Source organism: Euprymna scolopes, chromosome 36, assembly GCF_053919585.1.
Source record: "Euprymna scolopes isolate OS-2025 chromosome 36, ASM5391958v1, whole genome shotgun sequence".
Taxonomy (NCBI): Eukaryota; Metazoa; Mollusca; class Cephalopoda; order Sepiida; family Sepiolidae; genus Euprymna; species Euprymna scolopes.
In genome coordinates this window covers 5550105-5566250 of record NC_136517.1, presented here as the reverse complement: position 1 = coordinate 5566250, position 16146 = coordinate 5550105, and the positions used below count along the sequence as shown (strand labels likewise).

At 35.6% G+C, this 16146-nt stretch overlaps 1 protein-coding gene across 1 annotated transcript in view; it reads left to right on the top strand.

Moving 5' to 3' along the window:
- LOC145260307 (cytochrome P450 3A8-like) overlaps positions 1-16146 on the top strand; it is a 65193-nt gene that overhangs the window by 19070 nt on the left and 29977 nt on the right. Inside the window, exons 2-5 of the mRNA XM_080118195.1 lie at positions 2087-2183; positions 4307-4359; positions 9406-9502; positions 12604-12720. Coding sequence (XP_079974321.1) covers positions 2087-2183; positions 4307-4359; positions 9406-9502; positions 12604-12720 — 364 coding nt within the window. The remainder of the gene's footprint in view (positions 1-2086; positions 2184-4306; positions 4360-9405; positions 9503-12603; positions 12721-16146) is intronic.

Below are 16146 nucleotides of genomic sequence, written 5' to 3'. Positions count from 1 at the left end.
GATCGATTATTCGTAATATTTGTATTCTTTGAACTACTGTTCTCATCTTGATTGTTATTTTCACATTTCGGTTGATTTAATATGATTTTGTGATCACAAACACAAGAGGATCATGGTCCACACATGGAGGTATTTAGAAGAGGAGCACTTTGATCTGAAAAATATCCCTGTATAGTTCCGTTTGCATTCCCCGGTAAGGGCATCTCAGGTGATTAGCAATAAACTAACCATTCTCAAAGAAGGGGTTAGTTTATTGCAAAGGCAAAGCCTAGGAGAGTGGACCTCCGAGAACTGTGCAGAACTAGCATCACACTGCAATCAATAGGGACCATTACATGGTCTAATCCCTGTTGAGGATAAAACTGTCCACACATGGAAAAGCGACAATAAAAAGAATGAAAGACTAACGACCGCGCATGTATGTAAAATGACTTTTATTATTTGATTTGTTTTTATTTGATGTGCTATGTTTGCAATATTTCAGTTGATGTAACCTCCGATCTTCAGGTGTATCTTGTCAAACTTGGGGATTTTTCTGTCAGACTTGGGAATCTGCACGAAGTTTCAAATTTATTTAATCCACAGGAACTCATGACGTAATGGATAAAGTACTTTGTAAAATACAGTTGCAAAAGTTAAACTCTTCTTGAGGTTGAAAGTTCAATCCTCAGTGTGGCTGACTCAAAATGCAATTGTGAATTACTTAGGATTTCTACTTGGTTATGACTGATAGAACGAGAGCATGCTATTTCCATGGATTAAATAAAAAGTTCCGTCCGAAATTCCATGGAGATTCCCGAGTTTGACAGAGAGATTCCCGCATTCAACAAGATACACATGAAAAAGGTCAGGGGTTACATCGACCAAAACGTGAAAATAACTCTCGAGATGAGGACAAAGAATCCAATAACACAAATTGGCCTGAGTTGGTTCTATTCGGACGTATTTATTTATTTACGTACCGATAGTAAAACAAATATATAATGTCATTTGAACTTATTCATCGCCATGAACATTGATAAAACTTATTTAGAAGATAAGAAATAGGACGATAAAATTAAAACTAGAAAACAAACATTTTCAAGTTAATTAGTTTCATTTGAATGAGAGTTAAGGTCAACGTTTGAACGCAGGATTATCTCCATATTAATAAAATGGTGCGACCACTTGTAGTATGTCTGTGTGCTTTTCGCCACTTACACATTATTATTTACAATTATTTAGATATTTATTGAAATTAAAAAGAAACTAAATTGAAAAAATAATAATTTAATTACTAAATTAAATCCACCATAATGCATTTCGGTTTCTTTGCAAACAAATGAAATATTTTATGAATTATTGAAAAAAAGAATAAATTACTTTGTGGCCCTCCAAAATTTGAAAAGAATTTGATAGCTTTTAAAATGTTAAATAGAAAAGCATTGAATTTTTAAAGATTTTTTTGAATGAGAAAGTTTGACTCAGTAAACGGAAACACTCAACAGAGCTAGAATTAAACAGGTCATTTGGTGCATGTTTCTGAATTTCTTAGATGAGGATTGATGATTCGAATTATTTTGATTTTTTTTTTTTACTACTGTTCTCATCTTGAGTGTTATTTTCACAACGTTTCCATCGATGTAACCTTTGACCTTCTCCAGGTGTATCTTATCAAAGTTGGGAATCTTTTTGCCGAACTCAATAATCTCTAGGGAATTTCGAACTGAACTATTTATTTAATCCCTGGGAACTCGTGTCGTAGTCGTTAATGTGCTTGGTAAAATCCAACTCTTTTAGATACTCTTCTGAAGATTGAAGATTCAATCCTCAGTGCAGGCACCACTCAAAAATACAACTTGGAATTTCTAACCGGTTATGGCTGACAGAATGAGAGCATGCTATCTCCATGGATTAAACAAACGGTTCCATTTGAAATTCCGTGCAGGTTCTCCAACAGAAAGATTCCCAAGTTCGACAATATACACCTGAAAGTCAGAGGTTACATCGACCGAAACGTTGTGAAAAGAACACTCAAGATGAGAACAGTAGTCTGAAGAATCCAAATAATCATTTTGTATAAGTTTATAATTATTCTTCTTTACAGATGGGCAACATATCCTTACACGCAACTGAAGTATCTCGGTATACCTGGCCCAAAACCGACACCCATTATGGGAAACCTTCCAGATCTAAAGAAAAAGGTAAATATGTCTACATAATTATAAAACTCTGTGAACCTTGATTGCTTCAACAATCGGCCGATTCCATCATTAAAAAAAAAAAAAGGATGACAGATGAATTTATATACATATATATGTATATGGGCGTGGCTGAGAGGCTAAGTAATGAGGGTGGAGAGTTGTATGTTTTTGGTTTCAAGATGAAATATATTTTTAGTTTTGATCTCACTACTATATTAGGTTTAATGTAACAATCGATAGAGAATTCTTTTTATAATAATAAATCTGTAATCTGCATGAATTAAAATATCATATTTAAGCGTATCTTTTGACTGGGCAACAACGGGCGGCCTGCTAATATCTTGATAAAGTTAATCATGTTGTTATATTCATATATTTATAAGCATAGGATTCACTCCTAAACTAATTAATCAATAAGGGGATTATTGATTCAAACCAAATCGTTATAAATCTATAAGTAATCCTATTTTAATATTTATGTATAAAATTATTGGATGTAAAATGATTCCAAACTGTTAGATCGTCGTCAGAAAGATGAAAAGAAAATTGTAAATGTTTAGATATACGTGGTGTACGTCTATATATTGATAGTAAATGAAATGTAGTGCACAAGGAAAGACAAAACTAGAACTGCCCTGGAAAGAGCGGGTAACTCTCAAACGAGTACGAGCAAATGTTGCCAAAACACAAGATAACCTACACAAGTGAGACTACGTACAAGACGCGCTGTGTCTCTACAATGCCGATGTGCAAGCTATCGCACACGTCCTTAGACTGTCTCTTAGTGAGGCATGATCCGAGGTAGACCTGATGGATGCCTCAAACACTGCACTGATAATGGATCTCGAAATAGAGCGAAACACTATGATAATGACTAAACAAAAAATTTTAAAAAAAAATGTTTTTATTGTGTCAGCAAGAATAACTTTCTCTATATAATGGTTTGAAAAAGACTGTAAATTTTTAGAGATACATGATATACATCTCTATATTAATAGTAAACGTAGCGCAGAAGGAAAGACAAAACCCTCTCTAAAACAACAATGAAAATGGTTTATTTCAGCAGAAGGAAGTCGTACAGTGTCAGAGTGAGAAAAAGGAAGAATTGAAAGTTATTTGAGCTGTCAAAGGTTGGCCAGCAGTTATCTTTGGCGAAGATCGTCAATAGGAGAGAGAGCATCTTTCTCACATGTTTCCTGAACACTCCAACATTGATGACCACAAAGAACATAGAGGCGATTATGCTGCAGTTACACTTCTGACGATTGTATACAGTAAATGTCAAAACTAATTTTATATACTTGCATCTATATAACCAGCGTGTATATGTTTATATATATATATATACATACATATATATATATATATATATATATATATATATATATATATATATATATACACACATACATGTGTGTCTAATGGCTATCTTTTCTTTGTTGTATAATTTGTAATGTGCAAATATTTAAACAAGCAGTTCAATAATGTTACGAGACAGTTCTTTAAATAAAAGTACAGATAACATTTTCTTGTGGGGGTAAATCAGACAAAGGGCACATACTAGTGTTTGGACGATTAATCGGAATTGGGACTCGGAAAAATCTGAGCTTTTTGGGGTATTGGAATCAGTCTCGGAAAAATTTGAGACTATTTTCCGATGACAAAACTGATTCCTTAAATTATCATTATTTTTAACTTTGGTTTAAGAAACATCTTCCACTGCTTATAGTAATAATAAAATAATAAATATTTATTGATTTTAAACTTCCAGTAAGACTAAAATCTCTAGATCATCCCCTCACAAGTGTGTTTTTGTGTTTGAGAAAATATAAGATGTGTTTTTTGTTTGTACAGCAATCGGCACAAAATAATTCTTTTATAGTTTAATGTTTAGAGATTTATAAAGAATCGGAATCGGAATCAGTAATTTAGTACAGAATCTGTAATTGTATCAGAATCAGGAAAAATATTGGAATCATCCCATCACTTCTTTCATTTCTTCTCTTTTCATGCTGCAATGAATACAGCTTCCTCCAAAGGAATCCATAACGACAAAGTGCATATTCTTTTGTAAAAATTCCGTTTTGAATGTGTATAACATTAACATTGTTTTTCTTTTGTAGGGACATGCTCAGCTTTATACCGAACTGATAAATAAATATGGAAAAGTTCTCAGGTAAAAATATTAAATTATTTGAAGCAAATGAAATTTATTCTGTTTTAATGAAATTAAAATTGCTTTCAATTAATTACTTGAATGCAATGAAATTAAATTACCAGAATTCAACCAATCGTCTTTCATATTTTTCATGAGCCCAAGTGTGCAGGTCTCCGGATCCACGTCAGTAAATGTCTCTTCGATTGGAAACAGTGGTATGCAGAGTTCTGGTGATGCCCAGAGTTAGCTCCTTGATTATATGCCTCCAAAAATGAAGTATAGGTCCTAGTATTGAGAAATACCACAACGAAAACTCCGGTCTCCCCAGTTAAAGGTCACTTCCTGACCAAATGGGACCAATATAACACAGTGGATCATCAGGGTCGAATTCTGGCTTAAACGGCAAACAATATAATTCGGTGACGCCCAATTATGGGATCTCCAAGGGTCATGTTCTGGTCATGAAAGCACCAATATAGCATGGTGAAGACCATTGTGTTCACTAGTACATAAGTGTAGTCCTAGGTGGTACTGATTTCGGAACACATGCGGAAGTCCAATAGCGTGGTCTTGGTCAGTTCTACGATGACAGGGTTGATGTGTGATTACTGTATTTATCGCCAAGCAGTAGCTCACAGGGAAAGAACAAAAATATTTAGAAATAAGGAATTCAAGAAAAAAAAAACAAAGTGAACAAGTCAAGTCTCCAGGAACACATGTGTCGCAGACTGTAGCTTGTGGGTGCTGGGTTGGCTGTCCCTTTCTCTTGCTTACTGTCTCCTGAAAGAAATTACTCTAATTGGTATCATTTGTTTGTGAGTTAGTCGAATTCCGTATGCTATAAATAATTGACTCCAGACATAAATCTTTGGGTTTTCTTTTTTATAGATTAATTATTAAATAAATTCTGGATACAAAAAATGTTATTTTACAATTATAAAAAGGAAAAAAATATGTATGTAATGTATTTTTTCTTTCAACAAGCAGCCTGCCTAAACAATGGTTCAAACAAAACCTTTTTTTCAACAACTGATTGTCTTCCTTCTCTCTCTTTATCTGCCAGTCATGAATGGAGAGGGGGAGTGTAGTGTAGGTGGTGGAGTGGATAGACCTGACTTTCAACTTCTTGACTGGCAAGAAAGGCTCTGTGCACCCTTTTATAGGGAGGTAACAGTGTGAGATCTGAGAAGTCTGAGTTTCTCATTCAGCCAATCCATATTCATTACATCTAACTTGGGTTCGCCCTGATTGGCTTAATTGGCCAAATCACTTGTGCATATTAATTAGGCGATTTTGCTAATGAAATTGAATTTTTCCACCCAAGTATTCCCACACTGCAAAATCCTAATACCTTGATCCCAAGGTTATATCCCAGAAAAAACAATACTATTTGACACCATGTAATGGTTCCCATCACAAAACAATATTATTATTAACGTTCACTAAGTTATTTTTTCCTCTTTTATTTTGCATCTCCAACCAACAATTTGGGCCGGCAAGGCCGCCAGTTGTTGCGCAGGATTGTTCACATAATAGAAAGTTCTAATTTAGCTTCAATTCACCTGTTACTAATGTAATTTTCGACCATCACCTTAAAAAAAACAAAAAAAAAAACGGATGAACAGACAAAGATGAATTTACAGGTCTACACTCCTTTTGTCGAGGGGAAAAATAAAAAAATAAAAAACGTGGAAATTACATATGCACAGTGGTTATACCAAAACCATGAAAAGTCAATTTTGTTAAAGGGACCAATAAAAAAATAAAAAAGGTGGAAATTACATATGCACAGTGGTTATACCAAAACCATGAAAAGTCAATTTTGTTAAAGGGACCAATAAAAAAATAAAAAAGGTGGAAATTACATATGCACAGTGGTTATACCAAAACCATGAAAAGTCAATTTTGTTAAAGGAACCAATAAAAAAATAAAAAACGTGGAAATTACATATGCACAGTGGTTATACCAAAACCATGAAAAGTCAATTTTGTTAAAGGGACCAATAAAAAAATAAAAAACGTGGAAATTACATATGCACAGTGGTTATACCAAAACCATGAAAAGTCAATTTTGTTAAAGGGATCAATAAAAAAATAAAAAAGGTGGAAATTACATATGCACAGTGGTTATACCAAAACCATGAAAAGTCAATTTTGTTAAAGGAACCAATAAAAAATCAGTTTCGCTCCAAAATGTTGTGCTTAGATCCATCAGCACTCTCTCTTGGATGTAAACAACTCAGGTGATATGTAATAAACCTATCTCTTCTTTGAAAAGAACTGGTAATGCCTGGGAGGAAGGTATTTTGTGACTATTGCTACAATTTTTAAAGTGGACTATTTATTTGCAGTAAAAATGTCGGAATGCTTAGGTGATGTTTGCATTTGAGTATGAAATAGAATGTTTAAAAAAATGAAAAAAAATGAAAGACGTCTCAACTGTATGGCCAGATAAACAGTTGCCGCATTTTTCATCACCATGACAACAGACAGTGAAACTACTAGTTGGCAGGCAGATAGTACAGGAAACAAAAACTGATTGTGAAGCATAAGCTTTTGTTCTAAAAAAATTTTTTAAGTGTTACTGTCAGATTTGTGATAAGGCTGTGATAATAATGATTACTCCTAAAATATGATCAGTTTTGTCCAATATACAAAATATTACTATCAGAAAGATATGAAAGAATTACAAAAATGATAGAAAATAAGTTTATGTTTGTAAAATCAATCAAAGTTACTCTTGTGTATATCTCCTAAAGATCTATACTTGAAAACAAAAAAGTAAAATGTTAAATAATTAATTTTTTGCATTGTCGTGATATGGGAAGCAATTTTTTATGGAAAAATGCTCATTGAAATATAATGAAAAGAAATGAATAACATAAGCTGCTCCGTGTTCTTTGAATGCCAATCTGCTGTACATTTATTCTGTCAATCTAGAATGGGAAAGAAAATATTTGGAACAGCCACTCAATTCCACTTTCCTGTCCAAAGATGTAGTTAAAGGGAATGTTCTATATTTAGATAGAAAATTTAGTAGCTAACAGGCAATAACAAGTTAAAAAAAAAAAAAGAACATGAAATAATGGCACTATGAAAAACAGTTATTCTATGAAAAAGAATTCCTAGTGCACATGAGTGGCAGTGATAGTAAATTTCAACATAAGAGTGAAAATTTCTCCAATTTTTTGTATGGATGGTTGTTAGGAAAAATTGTTGAGAAAGAAAAAAGTGTAAAAATTGATGAAAATGAATGAAACTAATGCATGAAAAAACTTGCTTTAAGTATTGGCATAGGCGGCTTTTACATATAATTCTATAGTCGTCACTGATATAAAGTAAAATCACTTTATTATTAAGATAAGTAAATGTGGGATAAACTTGTACTTATTCATCTTGAGAAAGGCCAACCTAATAGGTCCCAAACTGTCAACCAGGCTTCAGCCTCTCGAACAAAAATGTTGCATCCCTCTGCCTATTTTATAAGTATTTTGATGGTGGATGCTTCGACAAACTACAAGCCCTTGTACCCCCTCGACGTAAAAACCTCCAACAAACCAAACAAGCAGCAAATCCCACCCCTATATAGTAGAGTTTCTTCCCCAGAAGTGCTAGACTTTGGAATTCCCTTTCAGGCTGCTGCTTCCCCGACTGTACTGACATGCAGAAGTTCAAGTAAACAGACATCTTGCTGCTCAACTTCCTACATAGTATCCCTGCAATTATGTCCCAGATAGTAGCTCCCTACATCAAAGTGACACTGTGCCTTATCTGGGGTGTAAATGCAATAATAATAATAAAAAAAGGCCAAATGTCCAAAATTTGGACAGAGCCCATGAATTATTTTTTTCACAAAAAAATTCAGAGAAAAATCGATGCTTGTTTGTGAAAAGATTTACACTAATAATTTTTAAGACGTTAAGTTTCTGAAGAGATTTGTATACTTGTGTGTTATTTAATGTCAAAATATAATGCCTGTTTTTAACTCAGTCTCTGGCACAAATTGTGGTGAAAAAGGAAAAAAATGTTCTTAATGAGGCCCATGTTCGAATGAAATCAAGGAAAGACTGAGAAGGTTAAGACGTTTGTTGGTTGGTTGTTTTTGTTTTACGGCATATCAACTTTTTTCAGGTTATTTAATGCCGAATCTAGTGATTTTGAGGAACAATTTTTTAATGGAGTATATTTGTTTTATAAGTCGGATTCTATTTAACCCATAGTTGGGACCCTAACAGGTACTACCACTCCGGGTCAGAGTGGACCTGGGAGCAATGGCAATTAAAGGGTGGCTCCACACTCCCCAAGGCCCGCAAGTTGGGGCCTCACCATCGGATAAAGTTTTAGGTCATATCCAGGACCAATGTTTATTGGGTGAAGGATGAGTGGTTGGAGTAGAAACAAAAAAAAATGGCAATCTCGTGCAATTTACTTGTCACCATTTTTTTTCTCCTGCTATCTCTCTTTGTTAAATAAAGATCTCCAATTCTACTCTCTCTCAATATCTCTACTTTTTGCTCTGCTGTTATTTGTTCAATGTCGTTTCTGTATGCCTTTTATTATTACTGTTTATGCCCTAGGAGTTTTCACACGGGCCATCATCAATTATTTCTTTGCCAACAACCTGTGGTGTTCCCTGGAGTCTAGGTGACAACAAATCTCTTCAGATTTCTCCACGTCTTTGGATAAACTTTGCAAATGAATTTGCGTCATCCCAATAGATGTGTATCATTGATTTCTTGCTGGCAACGACCATTATATACATTTTTTTTGTTTTCGATTTTTCTAATCATTCTTTTTCCTTTTTTTTTTTTTTTTTTTTTTTGAGAAAATCAAGAAGTTAAAATATCTTCTATAGGTGTCATAAACGTTTTGGATTCTGTATTGAATCATCTTCAGATAAGAGGCAAATGAATGATGGGTTTAAAGACTGGAAAATAAAATAATTTAGTGGCTACATACAGTCAATAATCGCAAATAGCAAGACTAAATTGAAAAAATATCTGGCATAATTGGATATTTTATTGTTTTTGTCCTAACCCGTTCATTTTCTGCATTCAATTTCAGTTTTTACATTGGACGATATCCTGGAATTGTTGTCGCTGACCCAGAAATTGTAAGACAAATAATGACCAAAGAATTTGCTACATTCACAAATAGATCAGTAAGTATACACCCCCTCATACACACACATAAAAATAATCGATATTCCAGAATCTTTGTAAAATTTATCCTGACGCCATGTTAGATTAGAATAAAATGATACTTATTTCACAGTATGTACTTCCACAAGAAATTTAATAATCAGCACATTTATTCAAATGATACTTATGAGGAAAATGGAGAAGCTTCTCGGTTTCAATTACTCACAGGTCCACTCTGATGTAAGTCGTAGTACCTGTGTTAATGTTAATGTTGTATATATGTAGGAGTCTGTTTTCTTCTCTAGTGTTCATGAATTATTTTATCACAAGCATTTTTGCAAGCGATGGACAAACATCGTAACGAATATACTAACAAGAAATTTCCTTGCATTAAAAAACAACCCTATTTTTTCCACAATGGATAATATAATAGGGTGCATGCCAGAATGGTGTTTCTATTGGTTTGTTTCAAAGTATACTCTCATCAATGCATATTGTTTTCTTAACCATATTGTTGATCATGTCATTTGATATGTCAAATGAAAGAATGTATTCGTTTGAAGTACCTGGGTGGTCTTTGCTACAGTATTTAAGTAATAATCTCGTAAGTCGCTTTACTGAACGAGTGTTTGTGTGGCCAGAGATGATCTATCCTTAGTGTGGTTCTGGATATGACCTTAAACTATATCCGATGGTGAGGCCTCAGCTTGCGGGCTTGGGGGAGTGTGGAGCCACCCTTTAATTACCATTGCTCCCAGGTCCACTCTGACCTGGAGTGGTAGTACCTGTTAGGGTCTACACTATGGGTTAAATAGAAACGGATTTGAAAAAAATATATATTCTATTAAAAAATTTTCTTAAAAATAACTGGATTCGGCATTAAATAACCTTGAAAATTTGTATGCCGTAAAACAAAAAACAATCAACCAACTATCCTTAGTGTGAGACTTTTAGTGCACCTTTCGACATTACTCTCAGGCAGTTCTGTCAGTCAGTATTCATAGCTTAACCAGCCAATCATATTCATCATCAGATCTTCATAAGTATGCATCTCCTTGCATGCAAAATCCTTGTGGCTCCTAAATCAAATGCATGTTGTTTAAGCGTGATGTGGGACCCATGGCTTGATTCAAATATCCAAGTACAAGAAAAGTAGATGTGGGTGGTGATGTGACTAAATAAACCAAACCCACATTTGGAAAATGTTTCAAATGCTGAGTTAGCATATAACCATCACCACCAATGTTACCAAATGCCATGAAATTACTTGAATACAGTTTTAATTAAATATGCTTTTAATTATTAAAAATAACGTAACTTTGCTCTCTTTTGTTAAATTAAACTTGTTTCTCCTAATTGCGCATATCCAAATGGAGAATTGTTTTTCTCTTTAAGAAAAGAAAATATGTGCACTTTTGATCCAGTTTTATAATCACCACGGCAGTTTGGGACAACACAACGAAAAACTAATTTTTCAGAAATCCACCAGAAAAGCGATCTCAGAAGTCTGATCTATTGTCTGCTAACCGCTATCTAAATGTGACGTCAGAGATTGATTAACAGGCCTTGTCTCTCAATGTTCACGGTATAACCAAATACCAACACTAAATAAGGTATCGATGTTACCAAATTTTGTGTGCTCTGTGTAATAATTGCCCTGAATGCGTTTGGTTGGTTGGTTGGTTTTGTTTTACGGCATATCAACCCTTTTCAGGTTATTTAATGCCGAATCCAAAGATTTTGAAGAAAATTTTTTTAATAGAATATATTTGTTGTTTTCAAGTCGGTTTCTATTTAACCCATAGTTGGAACCCTAACAGGTACTACGACTCCGGGTCAGAGTGGACCTGGGAGCAATGGTAATTAAAGGGTGGCTCCACACCACTGGATATAGTTTAAGGTCATATGCAGGACCACTGAATGCGTTTGGAGATTATTGAAAATTATATGGTTTATGAGGCGATTATATTCTCAATAGATGTGATTAATCAGTTTAAAATGTTTCAAGTATAAAATAATTTTTTTTTCTAAAGATCAGAGAAAATTTTGCTAAATCTACATGTTGTGGAGACGCCCACTAATTAACATAGGTGGGTGAGTGAGATATATAAAGGTATCAATCACCAATACCGGGAGAGTTCTGCAATGATCGCCAAATAGGCAAGACGCCTATGTTGCCTCCAGTAAGACATGCAACATGCCACCTGCCGGAATATCTCCAACTGAAGTATATCTGAAGACATGAAAATATGTATATAACTTTTCTGCCTAATATATTATTGTTATACCTTTACTTTCTGTGTTCTTGTTAATTATTTGTGCAAACACAACACTACAAAAATTACATTTTTTCTCAGTCCATAACTTCAGTTGTGTAATCTTTATTTTTTACCATTTAAATGCTTTTGTTTTATGGCATCTTTTTTTTTTCATACAAAAAGTCGCAGCTTATCAAGGCCCGAAAGCCACTCAATGATAAGGTTAATGAATATCAGGAGGTCTGTGAGACAAAACCGTAATGAGTGGTGAAAATTAGGTAGAATTTTGTCATTAAAGAGGATGGCTCAACAAGAACTTGTTTATATTGGACTTGAAAACGGCAATGTTGTAGTCAGCTGGAAAGCAGCTCATTGGTATAGAGTTTAACAGGTTGGCAGTTCTAGGAAAGAAAATTTATTCATGGAATTTGCTCTTAGTTTTAGATTATAAGAAGAAAAGGACATTGCTAACTAGATTTCAAAGTCGGTTTTGAACCGTGTCAAGGCAGAAAAGGATACTCTAAGCAGCTCCTTCCCAGATGTGACAACAGTACTCCATCTTGGGGCATATTTGACTCTTATACAGGTAGAGGACTGCGTCAAGAGTAAGATATCTTCTGGAGCAGTAGAATGATCCAACCATTTTTCCAGTGACCCTGGCAAATGATCTCTAGCACTTATTAAAATTCCAAGTGTGTTTTGTTGTTATTAACCCTGACGTGAGATCAATATAACACCTTGTATGTAATAAGACGATAATATTTAATGTTTGAGTTAATAAAAAAAAAAAAAAAAATTAATAAATGTGACGTGGTTTTGGTTACAGACTCCAACTCTGCATTATTGTAATATTTTCTTTGTAGAAACTCCGACCGGGAGATCGTATAACTTTCTCAATGGTACTTCATGCTCGGGATGCAAAATGGAAATTTTTGCGAACTATGTTAACTCCAAACTTTACTGCCAAAAAGTTGCGTGGGGTAAGTATGTGTTGGGACCCAGAAGGATATGGATATGTTTTTTTTTTCTTTTCTTTTTACTATTATTTCATCTCAAATAAGACACAGTGTCACTTTGTAAGGGGCTACTATTTAGGACCAAATTTACAGGGACACTATGTTGGGAGTTGAGCAGCAAAGTAACTGTTTATATTACACTTGAACTTCTGCATGTGAATACGGTAAGGAAAGCAGAGACCCCTGAGGGAATTCCAAAGTCTAGCAATTCGAGGGAAGAAATTATTTTGAGTAGAAAGCCTTCTAGTATGTAGGGATCTCTACAATTTAGGGGAGGGATTTTGCTGCTTGTTAAGTTAGTTTGCGGTACTTATATTTAATTCGGAGGGTTAAAAGTGCTTTGAGTTCATCAGAGTATATTCCATTAAAATACTTGTAAAATAGGCACAGAGATGCAACATTCGTCGATGGGACAGAGGTTGAAGTTTGATTGCTAGTGCGGGACCTATTAGGTTATCATAATTTTTTTTGAATCATGTGTAAAAGTGAGCCGGTTCGAAAAAGGTATTTGTATTTAGAAAAAAAACAGAATATATAAAGAACGAGATTTGTAGTACTTAACAGCAACATGACGTACTGCGAAATACACACATCATATCGCACAAAAATCGATACCTCTCAGTATATTGTTCAGAAAACTTCATATATTGTATATGAATGAGTTTCCATCACATTATGGCATTTTGAATCAGAGTTCAGGAGTATATTTAAAAATAGCCTAATTCCCACACCTGCAAAAATACCAGCCTCTGAGTCTCCCCCGTAGAAGAACAAACATATGACTCAAATTTTTTAATTTAGAAAGTGGTTGTAAATTTTTGTAATAACACTGGGGAAAGGTATGAACCCATCTTTCTTTTCCCCTTGAAACCTTGATAAAGAAACTAATCTAGAAGAAAAACTCTGAAATAACATTTCTCTGCTTATATCATACTGCTTCTTGTCATCATGGATTTTCCGCTGGATGTAGAAATACTGGGCTAGAATAAGTGCGGCTGGATATTATGCAACCCTTGCTTCACAAGAAACTCCTAATCAGGTTGAGTCATTTTTCAGGTGGTATCCAATATCTCTCAAGAATGACATTACTTGTCTGCTCCAATCTATGAGTTAAATAGAGTCTATCATTTGCAGACTGTTTACAAAAGATATTACAAAAAACTTGAGCATAAACATTTTTCCCCAAAACAAACTTCCCTTCTCCCTACGCCCATATTTTTTTTGTTGGTGAAGATCAACTTACAGAATAAAGTATGCTTCCCCACCTCTCTCTCAAAAAAAAGTTGTTAATCGTCTCTTTGTTAAAAAGAACTGTCCTTGCATATTATAGTCCGGTTTGGTGAACTGTTTATTATGTGTCGAAGCACAAAAACTAGGAACTCGAGACTTCTGGAAAATCTACAACAGTGTAGTAAATAATGGGCAATCAACAATTCCCCCACTAACCAACAATCACGAGGTTGTCTCCTCAGCAACCGACAAGGCTAACATGCTTGCCAGTCGGTTTGCCTCAAACTCCACACTGGACCCTTCCAACCACCCCCTACCTGACTTTCCTATGCGGACAGACGCCACACTAGACGATCTGAAAACCACCCCTGCTCAGGTGCATGCTATCATAAAAAACCTTGACACCTCAAAAGCATGTGGACCCGATCTTATCCCAGCTGTGCTATTAAAAAAGTGCTCAGCCGAAGTAGCTCCAGTTCTCTCCAAACTCTACAACAAATGTCTTAATGAAGCTTGCTTTCCGGGCTGTTGGAAAACTGCTTCTGTTGTACCAGTATTCAAGAATTCTGGCGAAAGGACAGACCCATCAAATTATCGCCCCATTAGCCTCCTCCCACTTTTTGCCAAAATATTTGAGACCATAATTAACCATGCTCTAGTTCATCATCTTACAGATGCTAAACTACTGACTGACAAACAATATGGATTTAGACAAGCCCGTTCCACAGCAGACATCCTCACCGTGATCTCTGAACGTATATACCAATCACTGGACAAAGCGGGGGAAAGCAGAGCGGTAGCTCTAGATATATCTAAGGCTTTTGACAGGGTATGGCATGAGGGTCTCCTCAGGAAGATTAGATCTTACGGTATCACTGGTAGAATACTTAACATAATTAAATCCTTCTTAGATAAGAGAAAAATCCAGGTAGTCCTCGACGGTCGCACATCTAAACAATATGATATAAATGCGGGAGTGCCCCAGGGTTCTATCCTTGGACCTCTATTGTTCCTGATATTCATAAATGACCTCCCCGACAACATTGCCTCTGAGATGGGTATATATGCTGCTGACACTACACTCTATGGCAGACACGACAGGAAGACGAATGAACACATTTCTAAAGAAATGGCAGAAACACTAGAGGAAGACCTCCAATCTGTAGTGGAATGGGGACAAAAGTGGTTGGTCGCGTTCAATGCTGCCAAGACTAAACTAGTTTCATTCAATAATTACAAGAAACCCTCTCTACCACCAATAGCAATGGCCAACGACCCTTTATCTGAGAGTCCATCTTTCAAACTCCTTGGCCTAACGTTCACAGGAAACACGAGTTGGAACAATTACATTGAAGGCATTGCCAGGGCCGCTGCAAGAAAGGTAGGCTCTCTCTACCGTGCTAGAAAACTACTAACACCCGAAAGTATCCTGTACCTCTATAAGGCCACCATTCGCCCATGTATGGAGTATTGCTGCCACATCTGGGCTGGTGCATCTGCTACTAGTCTCTCGCTCCTTGACAAGGTTCAAAAGAGAGTCGCAAATCTGATAGGCCCTGAACTGGCATCTAAGCTTCAGCCTCTGTCCCATCGACGAAATGTTGCATCCCTCTGCCTGTTCTACAAGTATTTTAGTGGTGAATGCTCTGATGAACTGCAATCACTTGTGCCCCCACGACGCGAGCACCCTCGACAAACCCGACAGGCTACTAGATCCCACCCCCACACTGTAGAGGTCCCTAGATGTAAAAGATCTTTTTACTCCAATAGTTTCTTCCCCAGAACCGCAAGACTCTGGAATTCCATTCCAGGTCCCTGCTTCCCCAACAGTACTGACGTGCAGAAGTTCAAGTGTAACGTGAACCGACACCTTGCTGCCCAAATCCCTACATAGTACCCCAGTAGTTGTTGCCCCTGATAGTAGCCCCCTACACCAAAGTGGCAATTTGCCTTGTTTGGGGTGAAAATGTAATAAAAAAAAAAAAAAAAAAAAAAAAACAACAATGTACATCCCCTCCCCACACACACACATATACAACAAAGACTAGACGATCACACATATTGACAAGTATACATTCAACACCCTAGAAAAAATATGGATGGGATACAAACATACATGATGGCACAAGTAAACACATTATATGTATTCGTTATATAAGC